The 21,168-nt window shown below is 35.1% G+C and overlaps 1 protein-coding gene across 4 annotated transcripts in view; it reads right to left on the minus strand.

The window, feature by feature from the left end:
- Positions 1 to 21,168, minus strand: part of LOC149569099 (AMSH-like ubiquitin thioesterase 3) — a 186,191-nt gene that overhangs the window by 110,222 nt on the left and 54,801 nt on the right. For all 4 annotated transcript variants that reach the window (XM_089821878.1, XM_089821877.1, XM_089821881.1 and 1 more), the window contains 6 exons: positions 15,292 to 15,397; positions 13,026 to 13,072; positions 12,571 to 12,877; positions 12,280 to 12,369; positions 12,014 to 12,076; positions 11,769 to 11,843 (listed from right to left, as the gene is read on the minus strand). In XM_089821878.1, the coding sequence (XP_089678004.1) occupies positions 11,769 to 11,843; positions 12,014 to 12,076; positions 12,280 to 12,369; positions 12,571 to 12,877; positions 13,026 to 13,072; positions 15,292 to 15,397 (688 nt within the window). The remainder of the gene's footprint in view (positions 1 to 11,768; positions 11,844 to 12,013; positions 12,077 to 12,279; positions 12,370 to 12,570; positions 12,878 to 13,025; positions 13,073 to 15,291; positions 15,398 to 21,168) is intronic.

A 21,168-nucleotide genomic window follows, 5' to 3' on the forward strand; every position in this document is an offset into this window, starting at 1 on the left:
TGATTTTATATGTTAAGACAATATTATTATTTTTTCACCTTGGCCAAAAGTCTTATTTAATTGTCTTGAGCGGTCATTTTACTTATTTCTTCATCGGGCTTTTAAGTCGATTCAGTGGCCAGACTTTTAATATTATAATTGCCACATATGATGATGATTCTTTGTTTTGTTACTCTCGTTGCCGCATTTTTCTTGCTTGTAACTAAGCGTGTAAGCTTATATGCAATGGTTCTTTTCACAAAAGGCGATTCTCTTACATTGTTGGTCGCCATAGCTCTGCTAATATAATTCTTTCACAATTGTATACAGCTCTCTTAGTTCATATCACAATTGTTTCTTGTTTTCTTTACACAGTCACATTATGCATGCATAGCCGCAGGGTGAAGAAGTTCACACCATTCTTCCCTAGCCGTAGGGTCTGAAATTCTTTCCGATCTCAGTTACATATCTTGGCAAGATTTGCTATCTTAGTCGCCTATTCCAGCAATGTGCATCATTGATGGTGCAAACCTTTACAACATGAGCCAAAGCAAGGGCTGCATTGCATAAGATCTCCATCATACTATTCATGATTCTTGCAACATAACCTCTGCAAGTGCTAAGGACCCGACCAGATATCACAATCTCCTTTACCACAACAAAGTGGTAGTCTTACAGGTCATGCACTCTTCTTTCGATATAAGAGGTTCTAAATTTTTAGTTGGAACGAGAAGGAAATCTTTGTTAAGCATAGAAAGAGTCTAGCCCGGAAGGAGTGACATTTACTTGCTCATTCTTGGCTGAATTTGTATGCATATGCACTGAAGAACATGTTATAATAAAAAATTATTTTCTTATCTGAATCTTGTTTTAAAAGAATCCAATCAATACAAGCTTATACAGAGGCATCTACCATGTGCCTCTAAGATAAGATACAACACACTCACAAAGAGCCAAATTTATAATTTTCAAAATACAACATGAAACTTTTATAATGCCATGGCCTGGGTCGGGCAAATGCATTGTCTATGATTACAAATGCCTATACATCCACTCAAGGATTCATCCAAGAAGACCAGCATGGTCTAGATGAAGGGTGTGAGATGTCAATCACTGAAATAAGGTTTATTCCTGCATGATAAAAGAGAAAGAACAATCAGTAACTTAAACAAATAATAAAGATGTTTAAATCTAGAAGAGTCATGGTAGCCCAATGTTTATACCATGTTGTCTAGTCAAGCAGTGGAGTTGATACTCTAATACCAGGATGCTCAGTGGTTGGACAGGGTATCCCATGTCTATTTCTAGGTAGGGAGGCCTTTCTCGGTTGAGATTGTGTGGGGATATTTAAGGGTCCATGGTTGGGAGGTTAAGTCCCTAAAAATGCTTCTCCTCTCCACCAGATGCCAAAAGCTTGCACAAGACAGAGATACAATCTGCATTCAATATCTTCTAGCAATGGGTATTTATTTTTATGATATTTGCAATCTCAAGTTAAAGAAATATTAGATAGTTAATGTCATTTAATCAGTTATTCCCTTCAATGCTTACAAATTGATCATGAAATGTAACTGCCTGTATGAGATAGGCTTACTTGATGGTTGTTATAATTGTCCTGTAAAGTTTTGCAAATTTTTGAGTCTAGAATCAGACTTATAGTTCAGTTCCGAGTTGGCTGAGAATGATCTCCTTTATATTATCAATATTCAGTTTGTTTGTTGAAGGTATATCTTATTTAGAATGCAGGGCCAATGTTCTATTATCAATCTGATAATATATAATATTTCAGACTTAATGATTGTTGGAAGTGAGATGCTTATAGGACTAGACTGCTGTGAATTGTGTGTCCTCTAATCTGCATCCACAACCGAATATATATCTTGCTAGAGGGTGTGTCCCTCAAGGGACATAACCCTTAATTTGACATTAATTATACCTCTTCCTAAGTCGGCGATTTCCAGAGACTTAGTTTAGGAATTAACTAACTAAACATTAGTTCAGTCAAACACAAACAAAAACATCTCTATGGAAGTCGCTGACACCCATAGGATAAACAAGTATAAATATTTGATGCCAATCTTTAGATATATTAACACTAAGAGAGGTACGGTCTATACTGTCAGACCTGTAGGATTATTTAGGTTAGAATTTTAACACTCCCTCTTAACCTGATAATCCTACAAAGAGATATTATATCTAGCAATCATCAATATAGATGAGTAAGCAAGTATTGATACTTTATATCTATCTGTCTCTTATGTGGTATCATAGAACACATGATACAAAGTCATATTACTTAAACCTGTGATATGACAAATCACTGATACTAGTGATATTATACAGGATAAATCTGAAGGGTAATCTCTTCATTTATCCAAGTTATGATTTCATAGAAATTGGTATCATAACATGATCCTCAGTTTTAAGATCTACTAGAATACAAGATAAACCCGGAGAATACCAAGATTCTTCCTTTATCCAATTTGTGACCCATGAACATAACAATGTCAACATCACAATATGATCTTGAACTCATCTAGATCTTATAATAGATCTCTATTGTTTAACACATTATCTAAGAGATCGTCACCTCTCATAATGTTTTATACGAGTATTTATTATTTTTCAAAGATCGTCACCTCTTAAAATAATGAATACAAATGGTGGAGCCCATAACAGTCAATAGCCTGACAAAATAAAATTATTTTATTAATAATCAAAAGAGTACAAATGGATTACAACTCAACCATACCAAGTCTCCTTCTGAAATGTTCTATCTTTACTCTAGATAGAGGTTTGGTGAGTATGTCTACTGTCTGATTTGCAGTACAAATGTATTCCAATTTTACAGAATTCCTATCTACCATATCTTTCACATAATGGTAAGGAATTTCAATATGCTTGGATCTGTCATGGAAAACTGGATTCACCGAGAGCTTGATGGAACTCTGATTATCACAATGAATAATCGTAGGATTCATGGCTGCCCAAATAATCCCACAAGTAACTTCCTCAGCCATTCTGCTTCTCAAGGGGCCATTGCTGCTGCAATGTATTATGCTTCTGTGGAGCTCTGAGCTACTGAAGACTGCTTTCTGCATATCCATGAAATCATAGCTGATCCTAAACTGAAATAGTGTCCTGAAGTGCTTTTCCTGCCTTTAACACTTCCAACCCAATCTGAATCGGTGAATCCATGCAAATCTAAAGCAACTTTCTCATATTTGAGTCCATAATTAAGAGTGCCTTGTAAGTATCTCATAATGTGTTTAACAGCAACAAGGTGAATCTCCTTAGGTGCACACATAAACTAACTTAAGGCATGAACAGCATAGCAAATATCAAATCTTGTATTTACTAGGTACATAAGGGACTCAATCATCTGTCTGTAGAGAGTAGAATCTATTGGAGGTGATTTTGTAGCTGCTTCTTTAAGTTTATGCAAATTGGTCTCCATTGGAGAAGACATAGACTTGCAATTCCACATTCCAAATTTCTTCAAGATATCTGAAGTGTACTTTCCTTGATTCAATATGATACTATCAGAATTTTGTCATACTTCCAATCCTAGAAAGTAATGGAGAAGCCCCAAGTCTTTCATCTCGAATTCTCTAGTTAGATCTTTCTTACACTGATCTATAATATGATCATCACCTATGCTTAATAAATCATCAACATACAATATCAGTATTACCATATCATCTTTATCTCTTTTATAATATAAGTTTGGATTGGCTTCATTCTTGGAGAATCCTAAGCCGATGAGATATTTATCAATCCTTTCATACCACGCCCTGGGAGCCTGTTTAAGCCCATAGAGAACTTTCTTGAGCCTACAAACAAAAGTGTTAGGATCATGGGTTTCAAATCCTTCTGGTTGCTACAAATAGAGTTGTTCTAAAATCTTTCCATTTAGAATCCATCTGATGTACCTTCCATCCCTTAGATGTGACAATTGCTAAAATTTCTCGTACGGAAGTATATCTGGCAACACGAGCAAAGGTTTCTTCATAATCAATCCCTTCTTTCTGAGAAAAACCTCTGGCTACAAATCTGGCTTTATATTTCTCAATACTCATATTAGCAACATGCTTTATTTTGAATATCCATTTGGAAGAAACAACAGATTTTCCTTTTGGCCTTGGAACTATTTCTCAAACATCATTTTTCATAATTGATTGGTATTCTTCTGTCATAGCTTCTTTCCAGGCTAGATGTTTAATAGCATCAAAAGGATTGGTTGGCTCTGTTTTGGATAAATCAATCATATTTGTTGTATGACTAGAGAATCTTTTAGGTCTTTTACTTTCTCTGACTAATCCTAAAGGTGCAGCAAAGTCTTGAGCTACTTCTACTGTTTTTATGGCCCAAAGTGGTCTTTTCTTTGAACTTTCCTCAAAGCTTATATTTTCATCTTCGACCTCTTCTAAGTTCTCCCTCTGGGATTCAAATTCACTAACTCTTTCGGAACTTGATAAAGGAGAAGGTTCATTAGAACTTATGGCTCTTTTGAATGCAAGATCTTCCTCAAAGATTATATCTCTGCTAAGTTCAATAGTTTTTTGTCCAGGTATGAAAATTCTATATGCTTTAGAAGTTTCACTATACCCTACAAAGATACCTTTCCTCCCAAATGTTTCTAATTTGGTTCTCTTTTCTTTTGGAACATGGTTGTATACAAGACTTCCAAAAATTTTGAGATGACTTATATTGGGTTTTACTTTAGTAAATACTTCTTCAGGGGTTTTATCTTTAAGATAGGAGTGAGGGCTTATGTTTTGAATATATACAGCAGTACAAGAGGCTTCTACCCAAAGATAGTATTCCAGATTTTGGTCAAAAATCATAGCAATAGCAGCTTCTATAATTGTTCTATTCTTTCTTTCAGCTACCCTGTTTTGTTCTGGGTTATAAGGAACAGTGTACTCCCTCTTGATCCCTAATTCTTTACAAAACCTTTTAAACAACTCTGAGGTATATTCTCCTCCATTATCTGTTCTAAGGGTTTTAATTTTATGTCCTGAAAAATTTTCAGTTATAGCTTTGAATTCTTTAAATCTTTGTAGGATTTCTTCTGATTCCTTGCATTTTAAAAAATAAATCCATGTTTTCCTAGAGAAGTCATCTATGAACAATATATAATACCAGAATCCTCCAAGAGAGGGAACGGACATAGTCCACATAAATCTGAATGAATTAACCCTAGTACATTATTTGTTTTCCTAGTACTATCATGAAAGGGACTTCTAGTACTTTTACCTAGAGCACACCCTTTGCAAATACTAGGGTGATCTTTATTTAATTTTGGTAATCTGGTAACCATCTTTTCCATAGTTGATAAGGTTTTAAAGTTTAGATGCCCTAATCTTTGGTGCCATATTTCGTTTGAATCTTCAGCTTCGTGAACTAGGGCTTGAATGGATCAACAGGGTTCTATATTCAATTCATACAAATATCCCTTTCTTTGACCGATTAATTTAGCTTTCTTGATGGATGAGTTCTTAGCCCAAGTTAATACTTTGCCATCCACGAATGCAACATTGTGTCCACCATCTTCTAATGCTGTAATTGAGATTAGGTTCCTTTTAATCCCTGGTACATAGAGTACATCTTTAAGAAGAAGAGTATTTCCTGTTTTTAGTTTCAAAATGCAGCTACCAATTCCTTCAATTGAGTGTGCAGAGTTATCACCAATAGTAACTTCACTGTTAACTTTCTCTGATAAGGAATCTAGAGTTTCTTTGTATCCCGTTATATGTCTGGAAGATCCACTATCAATTACCCATGCCTTATTTGAGATTTCATTTGATAGAGAGGAATACAAAATACGGTTCTCAGGATCATAAGTCTCTTCTTCTCTAATGACATTTGTACAATTTGCCTGTTGTTTGGAATTTTCCGGACAATTAGATCTATAGTGTCCAAATTTTCCACATTTGAAACACTTTATTTTAGATAGATCTTTCTTGGGCTTTCCATTCTTTTGATTTCCCCTTTTCTTCTTGAAGTGCTTTTTCTTGCCTTTATAAGAGTTGGCATTAAGAACGTGAAGTTCTTCATCTTCTGCTTTTGGTTTTCCTCCTTTTTTTAGTTTTCTTGACTCTTCTTGAAGACAATCATTCTTGAGTTTGTTAGAGTCCGAAAGCTGATCTCTAGCACTTATTCCTTGTGCGAATGTTTCCCATGATTCTTGCAATCCATCTATGGCCATGAGCGTTAGTTCGGTGTCATTAATGGTGGTTCCTATGCTTGATAATTCATCTCTAATGCCAGCAACTCTTAGGAAATAAGAGTTTATCGATTCTGCTTTCTTTATTTGGATATGATTTAGTTGTCTTTTCAATGCAAGAACCCTAGTTGCATTGTTTATTTCAAATGCATTCCATAATGCATTCATCACATCTTAGGCAGTTTGGTGTTTCGTAAGCATAGGTATGATATCATGGCTTTTCTATTTCCATTGGCCCATATGGATTCGTGAGGTTCAACTGGTGATTGTTTGGATGCTCCATCAACAAATTGTTTAACGTTGTTCTCTTCAAGAATCATCAAGATTCTGAATTTCCAGGCTTCAAAGTGTTCATTCCCATCGAATCTGTCCTCAGGTCTGATTGTATATGCCATTGAAAATGGGAGAAAAACTACTTGAATATATATGAGGTCTGATTACTGAAATTTGCAGAGCCCTAGATCTGACAACCTGGCTCTGATACCATGTAAAATTATGCAAATTCTTGAGTCTAGAATCAGACTTTATAGTTCAGTTCCGAGTTGGCTGAGAATGATCTCCTTTATATTATCAATATTCAGTTTGTTTCTTGAAGGTATATCTTATCTAGAATGCAGAGCCAATGTTCTATTATCAATTTGATAATATATAATATTTCAGACTTAATGATTGCTGGAAGTGAGATGCTTATAGGACCAGACTGCTGTGAATTGTGTGTCCTCTAATCTGCATCCACAACCGAATATATATCTTGCTAGAGGGTGTGTCCCTCAAGGGACATAACCCTTAATTTGACATTAATTATACCTCTTCCTAAGTCAGCGATTTCAAGAGACTTAGTTTAGGAATTTACTAACTAAACATTAGTTTAGTCAAACACAAACAAAAACATCTCTATGGAAGTCACCAACACCTATAGGATAAACAAGTATAAATATTAGATGCCAATCTTTAGATATATTAACACTAAGAGAGGCACGGTCTGTACTGTCAAACCTGTAGGATTATTTAGGTTAGAATTTTAACGTGTCCTTCATTCATGTGAATATGAATATAACATATCTTTTATTTACTTTTAATTGTCATAATTAGTAATGGGAGAAAGGGATGTTACAGTGGTTTTGTTGCCCTAAATAGTATTAGTTATTACGATACAGTGGTATAACTTTTGTGCCCTAAGCGGTATACGTAGTCTAACTGAGGTTTTTGTAGATGTTTCCCTAGGAAGATTTCGGTTTTGGAATTTAGGGTATTGCAAACTTAAAATCCTCAATTTATTTTTATTTGATTATGCCTTCAATTGTTAGTTATGATATTTCAGTTAAACTGATTGTAACCGTTAACCTCCTTCGGATGAACATTTAAAATAATTGTTACAGCTGCCTTCCCATGAATGTGATGTAGTAACTGTATTTCAATGATATGCTAGTTGTAAGCTAAAGCACGGGAAAGGGGTTGTTACAGCCTTAGTGAACATCCATTGTTTGAATTTGTAAAAGGGCTTGTAATTTCTTCTAATTAAAGAAAATTAAGAAAGTTTCATAAGGATGATGCAGTCAGATTAATTCGCCCTTCTTACTCTACTTAGATTAATTAGCTTGGATCTCAATCTAAACCTCCAATCAAATCCAATTAATTTCACATCTATCCTAAAGCATTTTGCATGAAGAAAGTCAGGGAATTAAACCTAAGGTAAATCAGATCTTCTTTTAAAATCTGGGAATGGAGAGCATCACAACATATTTAAATTCAACTCCTTACTACCTTAAGATCTGGAAAAGCTTGACCTTCAATATCAATTGAAACTGCAGTCCTTTAATGATCTGGAAAAGCTTGACCTTCAATATCAATTGAAACTGCAGTCCTTTAATGTCTTAGAATTTCTTCTGAGTGTTTCTTTGAATCTCTTGTTGCTGTCTGAGATTCAATCTGCCACTTTACAAACAATTCACCACCAGCTGCAAATAAATTTTGCTGCCTATGGAGGGGCAAAATTCGCTGGTAGTCAAGGATGAATCACCTCCAATCTGAAGACAAATTTTCGCTGCTAGAACAGATGTGTTTTGCTGCCAACTGAAACAATTCGCCGTCAAGATACAGTGCCGATTTAGATTTAAATTGGTGTTGAAATGATATGGAGGGACCCATTAATGTAGATGCTTGGGCTGTGAAGGGGACCCAAGTGGCCGACTTGGCCTATATTAAATTAAATTTAACCAATTTAAAAACCCTAAAACTGCAGGGCCAACCCTGATGAGGAGGACAATATTTTAATTAAATCGCCACCCTTAAGAAGAAAACTTGAGCGGAATTCCTCGAGTTTGACAATTCCCACCAAGTTTCGATTATGTTTTCTTTTGGATATTTCTTTTCTCAATTTGAAATTTTGTGCAGCACTCTTATATCATTTTCGTGTTACAAAACTTCATAAATGATCTTCTTGCCACGATAAAGAGTCTATTAGGCTGGCAGACATTTTAATCTCAGAGGAATTAAGGGAGCGGAATTCCTCTAATTAGAGGATTTCAGCCACCCTTTGATATGCCTTCCTTACCTTTTAACATCTGAAACATTGCTTTCTTCGTGATCATTCAACAAATTTTCCCTTCATCAAAATCTAGTTCTGATCATTAGCAAGGATGGCGATTTCTGTATGCTAGGACTAATCTGGCAGATTTCCTCAAGATTGAGGATTTCCACCAAGTGTGATTTTCCTCCCCCTTTATCACAACTCAAAACTAATGCTTCCTTAACACCAGTTTCCTTCCTTAATTCACTCCCTGTGGTATTCAATTCTCAACCTTGTTCTAATCTAAGCTCTTAAAGGGGGAAGAAATTTTAAGGAGAGAGGATTCCATGGGCTGAAGTCCTCTAATCAGAGGATTTCCACCACCCTTGCAGCAACTTACCTTGTCCAAAAAGAACACTTCTCAGTCTTCAATTCACTCCTTCAACAAAATACTTCATTTTTTATTTGTTGCTTACTTAAGACTGTCAAATCAAGTTTTCATTAAATCCTCTTTTAGATGCAAAAATTCAATGTTTTGGGGACTGCCCATGGTTGACAGTATTCTTCTAAATAGAGGATTTCCGCCAACACCAACTTGTCTCAAAAGAAAACTTGCTGAACCCTAATTTCACCCTTATTCAGCTCCATTCCTGACTTATATCCAACACTTCAAAATTGTACTAAAGGGTGCAAAATTAAGATTGGGTAGAGATTCCTTTGCTAGAGGAATTTCCATGGTAGAAATACTCTGATTAGAGGAATTTCGCTACTTTCCAATATGCTCCAAATTTAGCCCATCATTCATGCCTTGAAACCTCCTTCAATTAAACTTTTTCAATCCTACTTCAACTTTTTTAATCCTTACTCTCGTCTCCAACTCAAAGTCTATTAGGCTGAACCTGAAATGAGTCCAAGACTCTTCGCACAAATCCCCCGAACCCGATTGGGTTCCAATTCTATCCCCTTGATTAGACTCGTTGACCATAACAACCTACTAATCTAGCCCGCAAAATCTCAAACCACAGGAGTATAGGGTAGAAGAGAGGGTCCTCATTTGCAATGGGGTGATGGCGAGAAAACCTCACAAGTCCCCATTTGCAATGCGGTGATGGTGTGAAAACTTCACAATTCTAGATGTGAATTTGGACTTGTCGAGATCTTATACTTGGGGTATGTGATCGCTTGCGTTCATGAGGAGAAGATATAAGCAATACATGATTGGCCACCACCTAGGAACATTTCAAACTACAAGGTTTCATAGGCTTATGTGCACACTATAGGAGATTCGTGAAGGGTAATCCATAGCTTATAGCCTCTTTGATAGATCTCACATTAAAGGGCACTTTCAAATGGATAGACGAGGTGCAATTGTATTAAGTAGGCTTAAGCAGGTTATGAGAAGCTCTCCAATTTTCACTCTTCCAAATTTTTCTCGGCCCTTTGTGTTTGAATATGATGCACCTAGAGAGGTTACTAGGGCGATTCTTATGCAAAATCACCATCCTATTGCCTACAACAGTAGGAAGCTGAGGAATATGAGACACTTTATTCCACCTATGGCAAGGAGATGCTCGCCAACATGCATGTGTTGGCAAAGCTTCCTCGGTATTTGATAGGTGGGAAGTTTGTGGTGAGGACCGACCACAATAGTCTGAAATACTTCTCGGAGCAGAAAGAACTTAATGAGCACTAATGAAAAATGGGTCAGCAAGATACAAGCATATGATTTTGCCATTGAGTATGAGAAGGGATAAAATAATTGTGTTGCTAATGTGCTATTTAGGAGGCCTACAGCTGCTATGCATTTTTCCTTGAGTGAAACTTCAACAGATTGGAAATCTCAACTTTTAGTTGAGTATTCCAAGAGTCAATTCGCTTGCAAGATTGTGGACGGATTGGTTCACGATGATAGATACACAGTGACTGATGATTTTACATACTACAAGAACAAATTTTGTTTGGTTCTTGGATTAAAACTTAAGGAGAAGATCTTACAAGCATTCATGACACCCCACTAGCAGAGCATCAGGGGTACATCAAGACATATATGCCAATTAGAGAGATTCTCATGCAAGGGCATCAAGAATGGTGTCTTGCGTCACATGCGTGAGTGTGTGACTCATGAACAGAGCAAGTCACAGCATACATTCCCAACAGATCTTTTGCAGCCATTTCCCATTTCAGAGAAAGTGGTAAGGTTATCTATGCTTCGGAGAATCTAGTGTTTGCGGATACATTGACAAATTATGCACACTTCTTCTCTATTGCAGCTGACTTCACAACAACTCAAGTGGCAAAGCTATTCTTCCATGAGGTGTTCAGATCCCATGGGTTCCCCAGGATTATTGTTAGTGACCAGGATAGTAGATTTATGAGTATATTTAGGCAAGATCTATTTCAGTTAGCAGATACAAAGTTTACCCCTAGCTTAACAAAGTTGAGGCCTGGGTTATCATCCTTTGATGGACAAACGGTGATAGTTATCAAATGGGTTGATGGTTATCTACGCAATTATGTTTTGAGACCGCAGAGAGCATGGATGCGTTGGTTGTATTTGAGCAAATACTGCTATTATTCTACGTACCAAATGTCCAATGGTATCAAAGTTCCTAACTCAGACTCGGCTTGGACTTCGCAAGGCTGACTCTTTTCAGCTCAACTCGTGACTCAAACAAAAAGACTCAGACATAATGTTTTCAAATAATATATTATGCCACTAAAGGAATGAAAGATGATATAACTTCCTGTTTTTGGAACATGGTACTTTTTTTCCAGATAAATATCTTGGGATGAGACAAAGAGAATAATGTTAGGATGGGAGAAAGAACAATACCAAGAGGTCAACAGAAGGGATCAAAATTCTTAACATCAACAAGCAACAAACAAAACTCTGAAGGCTTTTGGAAATACTAATTAGATAATAAACAACTCAAGTACAACAAACAAAATTTTAAATAAATGAAACGACAATTAAAACTAGTTTGTAAACAGGCTCCTGAATACATGATGGAAAATCCCAAGAATAATGTTTATGGCATAAACAATACGTACATGAATCCATCCAAGCGGGAAAAGAGAACGCTCATCTTGGACTGCATATATCTCTTCTTCATTCATTGTATAGCACTGGCATACCCCAGGAAGAACTCATTAGTAAAGGCAATGAATGGAACAGAAATACTAGGAAAGTGAGCTATAGTTTTTAGATCAAACTTTCTATAGAAGTGTTCCAGCTCTCAATACAGTACGGGATAATACCCTACATGAAAATTTCTAGAAATTCAATTAAAAGTTACCGAGTTAGAAGTTGACTCTTGCTTTGGAATTATAAGAGTTGTCACAAAAAACGTTCGCTGCTTCTGCCCAAACAGAGCATCCCAAAAGTCAACCATATATAATTAAATGAAACTCATTTCAGGTGTGATACTTTATTTAGTAAGGAGTTTATGCTAGGCATGTTGTGATATGATAGTTGATAGATTAAAATACTAATACTTTCCTTTAGTAAAAAGCTACCGGTTAGGAACATTATAAAACTCTAGTTAGCATTTCAGAGGCTTACAAGTGAACCTGCAAGGATGCCACATGTCTCCAGATCTTTCTCAGTATTGGATTTGGCAAGTTCCAAGAAAATTTCCATCATTTGTGGCGACTGCCAATCACATAAAAAAATTAACTTGCCAATGTATTTTATTAACAGAAGACTTGCAAATTCCTTGCCTTCAAAATGTTCTAGAAAACAACCATCAAGTATCTGGAATATGCACTTACACAAAGTGTCTACATAGTCTATAGAAAGAAGAAATAAAGCTCCATAATACAAACTAGTGGCAAGAACATCTGACAGACTTACAATGTGCACATGCTGAGGACTTGTGGATTGAGAAAGATCATCTTGAAAAGATTCCACAGACCCAACTCTTGGGTCAACAACAATAAAAGAAGAAACATGGGCATCAGGATTGTGTCCAGGAGGCAAGCTTTGTACAATTGAAAGAACAGGTGATGGAGAATGTCTAACAGCATGGACAAAAGTACTAGTAGCCGAACTGTTCACAGTAGACAAACTGCAGAAGCCACTTTCTTTAACAGGATTCACACCAGAGTTTACATTGCCATAGTTGCCTTGTGAAAGAGTAGATCCTCCAACATGATCAAATCTGTTTATACAGACATGAAACAAAAAATAAATGAATACAGATTCAAGATTCAAGTCATTACATTCAAGTTGTGCTCAATAAAATGAAAACTAAACTGATACTCTATTTGCATCTTGAATGATTCTTAACTTGGCATATTAATAGAAACCTTGGAAATTCCCTTAGAGATAAATTGAAATTGCAAGGATATTCAACCTGCATCAGTAAACACAAATGCTAGTCAGTTGATTCAAATCTTCCTATAGTAAAAAAGTTATATGTAAGAATAAATGAGGAAAAAGGCTGTCCCTAAATTACAGTGCAGGGAGAATTGAAGTTAATGACACAGAAAATAAAAGTTGAAAATTATTTATGTGATGAATACTACAGCAAGAACTGCACATTTTCTATTTTAACAACATTGGTATAAAGGATGTTTGAAAACACTAATCTGAAGCAATAACATTGGCCAAAAAGATAGCCTAACAAAAAGAAGATTCACAGAAGGAACCATACTAAAATTGGGAATAAGATTACTGTTGGTGCATTAACCACATCCACTAACAAATACCCACTTAAGAGATAATATTATTTCATAGAACAAGGCCATAACATCAGATTTTTTTCCTGTTTATGAAAATAATTTGAAGGTGAGATAGTATAGGTCTCCAATCTGTTGAACACGTGCAACATACATAGGACCCACAGTCCCAAGAGTCCAAGACATTAAATTGTCTACTCAAAACCTAGGGCATTATCAAGGATGAAACGAAAAATCTAGAAGCCGGACCAGAAACTAACATTTTAAGACTCCCATAATACCTTAATCAATACTTGTTTCATTCTTTTCAGAAATGCTGAGATTGACTGATTTAAAAGACGGCATATTTCAACCCTGGTGCTGTAATTGACTGATTTAAAAGACAGCATATTTCAACCCTGGTGCTGTAAGTTCTAATTCAACATCCCACACATGCAAGATTAACAAGCATCATCATTTGGGCCCCAGTATCATTGAGAAAATAAATGTTTTTTGATGACCAAAACCTTCAAACAGACAAAGGAGCTGCTATTTGTTTAATCATATGATGTACAATAACCAAACCAATTCAGATCTCAAAAGACAACAAATCCAACTGATCAGAAAAACAAAAGAATGAGAACAAATTTATTGCAGGAATTCAAGACCCGTAAAGTAGCATCAAACTATAAAGATGGAAGCCAAAGTGATGTAGGCACATTCCAGGGCTTGTGTCATCCTGGACACCCAAAACGATTTTCTTATAACAAGTTTTGGCCTTCCAATTTCTTCTGTGTTGCAGGTTCCTTTCTAGCTCTGTTGTTTCAGTCTTTCTTTTATTTTGGCTTTTGTTTGCTTGATGTAGAGAATTATTGCTTAGCTGGGCCCTCAAATGAGGATTATGAATAATGGATTCATTGGTAGTAAATATAGTGTGGCTTCTCTAGCAGCTACATTTGCCGGAAGATATTTCTTAATATGGGCCTCACGTCTGATAAATGTCTGACCTGTCAAACAATTATACAGCAGTTGCAAAACTTACGGCTTGCAATTCCCTGAATATTCTTCCCCTTAAAGATATTGAGGCAATTTGTGGAACAGGATTCTTAGAAGATCTATATTATCTCTGTCTCACAGCTGTTGACGGTTGCATTGCTGCCTTCTTTTACAGCTGCTGCTCCCTCTGTCAGGACCTATTTGTAGCACTTATACCTGAATGTACAGATTTAGTGTCGTGACAGTTAACTTGGCTAGAGGGAGCTCAGGCAAGCAGGGAGGCGAATGTGGTTTCCTATTCTGGTGCCTGATGCTTATAAAAATGGACCTTATGTCTGTACTCTGTAGAAAGCCGTGAGTGTCAAGGTGTGTCAAAAGAATACCTTCATCCTCAGACAGAAGATAAGAGATGAGGATATAAAAGAATGTTTGCAGATTTCATAAGATTCTGTAATAGAATAATGCTGATATATTTCCTTGGACTGGCTACGTTGAATATATGAGGTACAAAAGAAGGCTGTCACAATGTTTCTGGACTATAAATAAGCCTGCAAGGCAGTAGATAATCTGATTTTGATAATAAAAATGGTATTTATTGTTATTAGTTCCATTATGTGTGTTTGAACTGACTAAAAGTTCTTGGCATGCTTGGATCTGCTAGGACTAGCTGCTCTTCACTGGATGCAATAGAAACAAATCTACTTACCAATTCAAATTAATTCAACAAGGCTAAAAAACAGGTGATTAAAAAGGACTAGAACAATTAAACTTGTTGAATCTAAAGAAAGTGAAATTCCATTTTATCGAGGGTCTAAAACTGTTTAGATGTTGCAAGTTTTATGTACACTTGAAAATATCGAAGTAAATTACTTTTTTATTTAAGATTCATTTCCTTCTTCCAAGTGTTCAGATTACATACCCATGTATTTGAAACCGAGGGTTCCCATTTTCCTTGATGACAACTTGATCTTACGAATAAGTGTCCTGATAGAGTTTCCTCTCTAGGTTTAGGAACATGGATATTCCTGTAAAATGAGCAGCATGATGAGGCAGATTCAGATATAATAACAGATTAGTTCTTCAAAGAACAATGTAGCATCTGCTGCTGAAACCATTATACTTGGACTAAAACAGTGTTAGCATCTTCTGCTGAAGCCAGTACATTTAAACAAATTCAATATTATCATCTGCTACTGAATCTTTTCTTTTAACTTCAAATATAAACATCAATGTAAGGAACAGACTGCAAGATATTAACAATCAACATCTTAAATTGTTAATTAAAGATATTCTTTTAGGTGAACGGAAAATTTACTGACTAAAAGAAGCATTTGATTATGCAACTAGAAAGATAGATCTAGATGCCTCTTTGAAAAATGTAAATGACATAGACCCATATTATTCTCCATAATACGGGTGGCAAGAAGAAAGAGCGAAAACTTGTGTGCATTCAACTTTATGACAGAAATTGTAAAATATTATATATCAATAATTATTGTGATGTGTTGGTAAATGGATTCGTCAATGCAGATTTCAAGGTGACTTGCTCAACAGACAATGACGAAACGTGTCAACAATTGGAGAGATCGCTAAGGAATAATGATCTTCCTCTGTGTTTGAGAGGGGCGAGGGTTTCTAGGATTTTTATGCACATTTACTTTGAAAGAACAAAAGGGGAGAAGACAAAATGAAAGGAGAGTAAAAACAAAAACCTTATTGGCCAACCTATGAGTACCAAATAGGATTGCATCACTGATAACAATCACAAAGGGGTTTCCATGATATAAATTTTTTTACTATTCAATTGTTAATATATATATATATATACACACTCATTATGCATTTCAGTATTAGTTCATATACTTAATTGATTATCTCAGTATTTATATATATACTATCAAAAAAGGAAATCGTGACTCCCGTCTGATTTAGAATTAAACATAATTATATTACTCTAAGTCATGTCCTACATGGCCAATGGCCACATAGCAGCATGTCTAGACATAACCTATCTTTCTAATATAAATGTCATTGCCGATCGCTGTCTGAGATATATATCAATTGCAAGGCAATGTATTATCTTCAGCAGTGATCGGTGATGAAACTCTGAGCGATAGTTTAAAAGACTTCAGAATATACTTGACATTAAAAATACATACATACTACAGTATAAATTATATAACAGAATTCTATATATAAGAGATACTCAGAATTCTATATCAGAACTTTACCATTGCTAATCTGTATGGTTATACAGAAGCAATCAGTATAACCTATCTCTATCAAAGATCCTATTCATTTACATGGTATCAGAGCCATGCCGATAAAGAAATTCAGTCAGTCTCATAACAGAATTAAATTTATCTTCAATTTAAAACAATGGTGAATCACGTAACACTGGAAGACAGACTTGAAGGACCCTCCAACTTTGCATCATGGAAACTATTAGTAATGATTATTCTAAGAGAAATGGAATTAGAAAGATAAATAGAGGAAAATAAATCCATGCCAAAAAATGATCCAAACAATACAACTTGGAAAAGACATTACAATAAAGCTATGAAGATCATTATAGATTCGGTTATGTTGGGTGGATATTTTGCAACTGACAGTTTTGGGTAAAAATTCAATCGCAAAGTAGGATGACCAGCCATAGCGTGTGAGACAGGGTCTCTCCTACCTCAAAGGGAAGGCTCCCCCTCCTCACCATTCCTTGGATCAACTCAAGGTAAGCAAGAAGTCGAGAGATCTTAAACAGGGTGTTACTAATATCCTTTCTTCTTAACTTTCAAGAAAGGATCCACTTACTCGTAGAACGAATAATGGGCAAGGTAAATCTCTAACTACACTTCTATCAAGAGCTGGAAACAGTGATACCAACAAATCTTCACTAACTCAAAGGCTAGCTAAAACATACCGGTTTGGCTCTAAGTCAAGTCATACTTCTATATGGTAAAAGTTTTACAATTAGGGCACAAAGACTCCTAAAAGTAAAAACAATCTAACTATTTTGCAAATTAAGATAAAAATACAAGCCACAGACAAAGCTTCTAGCTATGGATTTTCACAATTGTTCCTGGTCAAAGCTCGGGCTTCAATTGTTTCTTAACTCTCTATGCTCTTTTATTGAACACACAATAATAACATGAATCAAGACAATAGGCACAAATTATAGTCAAAACTTCTAATTTGTTCTATCACAATTGCTTCCAGTCAAAGCTTTGAATCCAATTGCTTCTTTTATTCACTTTTCTCCCAAATTCGTACTACATAATCAAAGTTATGCTTGCACAAATGTGGCAGAGCTTTCTTGCATACAACAAAAGGTAATTTTTACAATGAAGGGGCACTCCTTTATATAGGCACAGGAGTTGAGAAAAAGGTGGAGGAAAAAGTGGAAGCAACTCAACCAACTTTGACCTAGTCTAACTAGAAGAGAAAATATAGGGTTACATGCAACTACATGTGCAACTCACATTACATCTTTTACATACACATGTAACTCGCATTACATGTAATTACACTTTTTCATGTAATGCATCTTCTCCAACTACAAACATGAAAGAAGAAGAAAGAAGACGGAAGAGAAAAGAAAAATTCTAAAAAGCCTTGTACTTAACGATGCAATCCTAGATGATAACAAGATTGGGAGTTCCTGTACCTTGTACTGCTGCATTCACGTCGATAACCATAGTGTTGCGTCTTTTGACAACCTCTAGCGCTCTTTGATGAATTGTCCATTATCATGTGGAAACTTGATGTGATCCATCTTTTCTCGCTCAAGTTGTCGTGAATTATCCTTTGTAGATCAGCACAAACTGGAGTCTTTGACACTTTGAAAACCTTCTTGACAATGTTCGAATGTACACTCGAAACAACTTTCCATCAGCACCTTTAACTCCCTCTTTTTTTCTTTTCTTTTTTATAGTTTTTTTTAAGTAAAGTGCTTGGCGCATGGGAATGCGTGTAAATGGAGATTGCCGATTTTCAAAAAGTGACTTGGGCTTTCAAGATGTCACTACACAAAAAATGGATTACATGTAAATGCAACATGTAACGGAAGGTGGAGGGTGAAATGAGATGCAAGTGTGAGTGAAAGATACGCTTCACATGCATATGCGGATGGAGACTAAGATAGAAAGCATGGAAAGATACGGAAACATGTATTTGCTCATAGAGGTGTGAATGCAAATGGAGAGGAGAAAATGACATCTTTTTGACTTTTAAAAAAGTGACTTTTAGTCAAAATTGAACCTTTTAGATGCAATTACACGTAAGACATTTCGTGTAATCGTGTTGTGTGAATGAAAGCAAAAAATGAGATGGGTGAAAACGGAAGTGGAAAATGGGATTACATGCATGTGTGAATGGCAAATGAGGTGAAAAACATGTAATCACATTTGTCGGATGAGATGTGAGATGTAATGACATGGAAATGGAATGTGAAAAATGATAACACTTGTGCATGTGATTAAGGAAAAACAAGTTTTTGGGAAAAAACTTGCAACTTCTCCAAATGGAGAAAAACCGGCAAACAAAAACACAAAACCAAAACAAAAGAAAAACAACATACCTTTGAAAACAACTCAAAACATGCCAAGATGCAATGCACTCCAAAAATGAAATTCGAATTTGGAACTTGGGGAAGAACCAAAAACATCAAAATGATAGAGAAATTCACATTTTAAAGGACAAATGCACATTCTAAGGCAAAGATTCTTACAAATGGCATCCATTCAACGATTTCATGCATAAAATCAGCAAAGATAAGCATGAATTAAAATGCACGAAAGAAGAGGTCCACTTACATGAAGATTAAGTGCCAAAAATGAAGAAGAAAGAGCTAAAATAGCAAGTTTTAAAGTCTTAAGACCAATTCTCCCTTAAATCCGGATTTTCAAACAACCTTTTGACTTTTTCCGCACTTGCATGTAATGGACATTTAATGGTCGGATTTGAAATGAAAGTGCCAAATAAATGGTCTCCAAAAACAATATCATGCATTTAAAACTCAAAAACAATCCCTTTTGATCAAATGTATGAGTTGAAAATGCAATTTTTTGAGTTTTTTGAACAAAAACACGACTTTTTAATTCAAAAATCTGGGTCGTTTTTGCAAAGCGTGGCCAAAAACTACATGTTTTTGAGTCATTTTTGACTTGTGAATGCAAAAACAACTTCCCCAAATGGATATACATGGATCCAAATGCAAAAAAGTTGCTTTAAAACACATAAAAGTGGATTAAAACCCCAACTTTCCAGGCATTCTAAGCAAAAACGTGTTTCTCCAAGCAAAAACGATTTGGTGTTTTAACACCAAAATAATGATCACAATGTAATGGAATCAGCAAATAAGGTCAAAACGATTTGATTCCAAGCAAAAACATGTTCCAAATTTGAAGATTTATGGAGTTTTCGCAAAATCGTGCCCTAGCTTGGGAGTTTTGAACAAATTTTTGAGTGCAATAAACTGATTTTTGATGAGGGCAAAATGATCACCTCTCCAAAACGTTTTGAATGCAACTGATTTCATCCAAATCTATGGAGAAAATTAAAAGTTATGATCAAAATAGGAGGTTTTTGGAGCAAGAACATGTTTTCTTCACATAATAGGACATTTTTATGTTCATTACATATTTTAAAACATGTTGGAAGGCAAAAGAGGACCTTTTAGAGTCCATTACATGTTTTAAAATATGTCTTGAGACATAATCTCACTTTTTAAGACTCATTGCATATTTTAAAATGTGTAAGACTCTAAAATCTCACTTTTTGGAGTCACATATTTTAAAATGTCTCACCTTTTTTATGCACAAGCATAAAAACTCAAATTTTCATGTCATTGCATCAAAAAGGTCCACTTTTACAAGCTTTTGATGTAATGGCATGAAAAGTATCCTCAAAGTGAATTTTTAAGTGCAATAGCATGAAAAGTTTCCACTTTTTATAGATTTTTATATGCATTTGCACATAAAAAGTCCACTTTGAGGCATTTAAGTTATGTTTTTCACTTAATTTTATAAAAATGTCATCAATATGAGTCAAAAATAACATTTATGCATCATATTAATCAATATAATACATAAACATTATATTAAAGTGACATTTATATAAGTATTTGATTTAAAAATAAAAAATTTAAAAAGTAACTATATAGTTCTATAGTCACTTTAAGTGAAAAATTAAAAAGTAACTCAACTTAAAATTGTAACATAAAATGCACTATAGTCACTTTAAGTTATAAATTTAAATGAAAAGTAACTTCAAAACATAACAAAAAGTGAGTAAAATGTTATATTTTCAAAAAGTGAGTGTCAAAATGAAAATATAACATTATATTTTTAATTCGTGTTGTTGCACCTAAAATGTCCACTTTTGAGGCACTAAAATGACCATATCTCTTGACTAACAACTCCGATTGACCTCTAGGTTAGACCGAATCAAAGGGAAAAATGAAAGGCATGACATGAGCAAAACCAAAGGACTAAAAACAAACAAATGCAAACTCAAAAGCAAAAAACGGACTTTGAAGGCTTCAAAAATCAAGCAAAGGCTTGACAAAAAGCAAAACAAGAAAGACTTGACGAAAGCCTTCAATAAAAAGATTCATTGTATCAATTGGTACTGATTGGTTGATCAATACTAACCAATTAAATAATGAAATAAACTTAGAGAAATGCGAAACTAATTTGAAAAAGTTTCGTACTGTTATCTACATTTTGTGGTGACAAAATGCAGGACAACAGGTTAAGGACCACATCCTCCCATCTATATCAAGCCTTATAAAAGCTTATAA

The sequence above is a fragment of the Cupressus sempervirens genome, chromosome 3 (assembly GCF_028749045.1).
Source record: "Cupressus sempervirens isolate cs-2001-9-10 chromosome 3, ASM2874904v1, whole genome shotgun sequence".
Taxonomy (NCBI): Eukaryota; Viridiplantae; Streptophyta; class Pinopsida; order Cupressales; family Cupressaceae; genus Cupressus; species Cupressus sempervirens.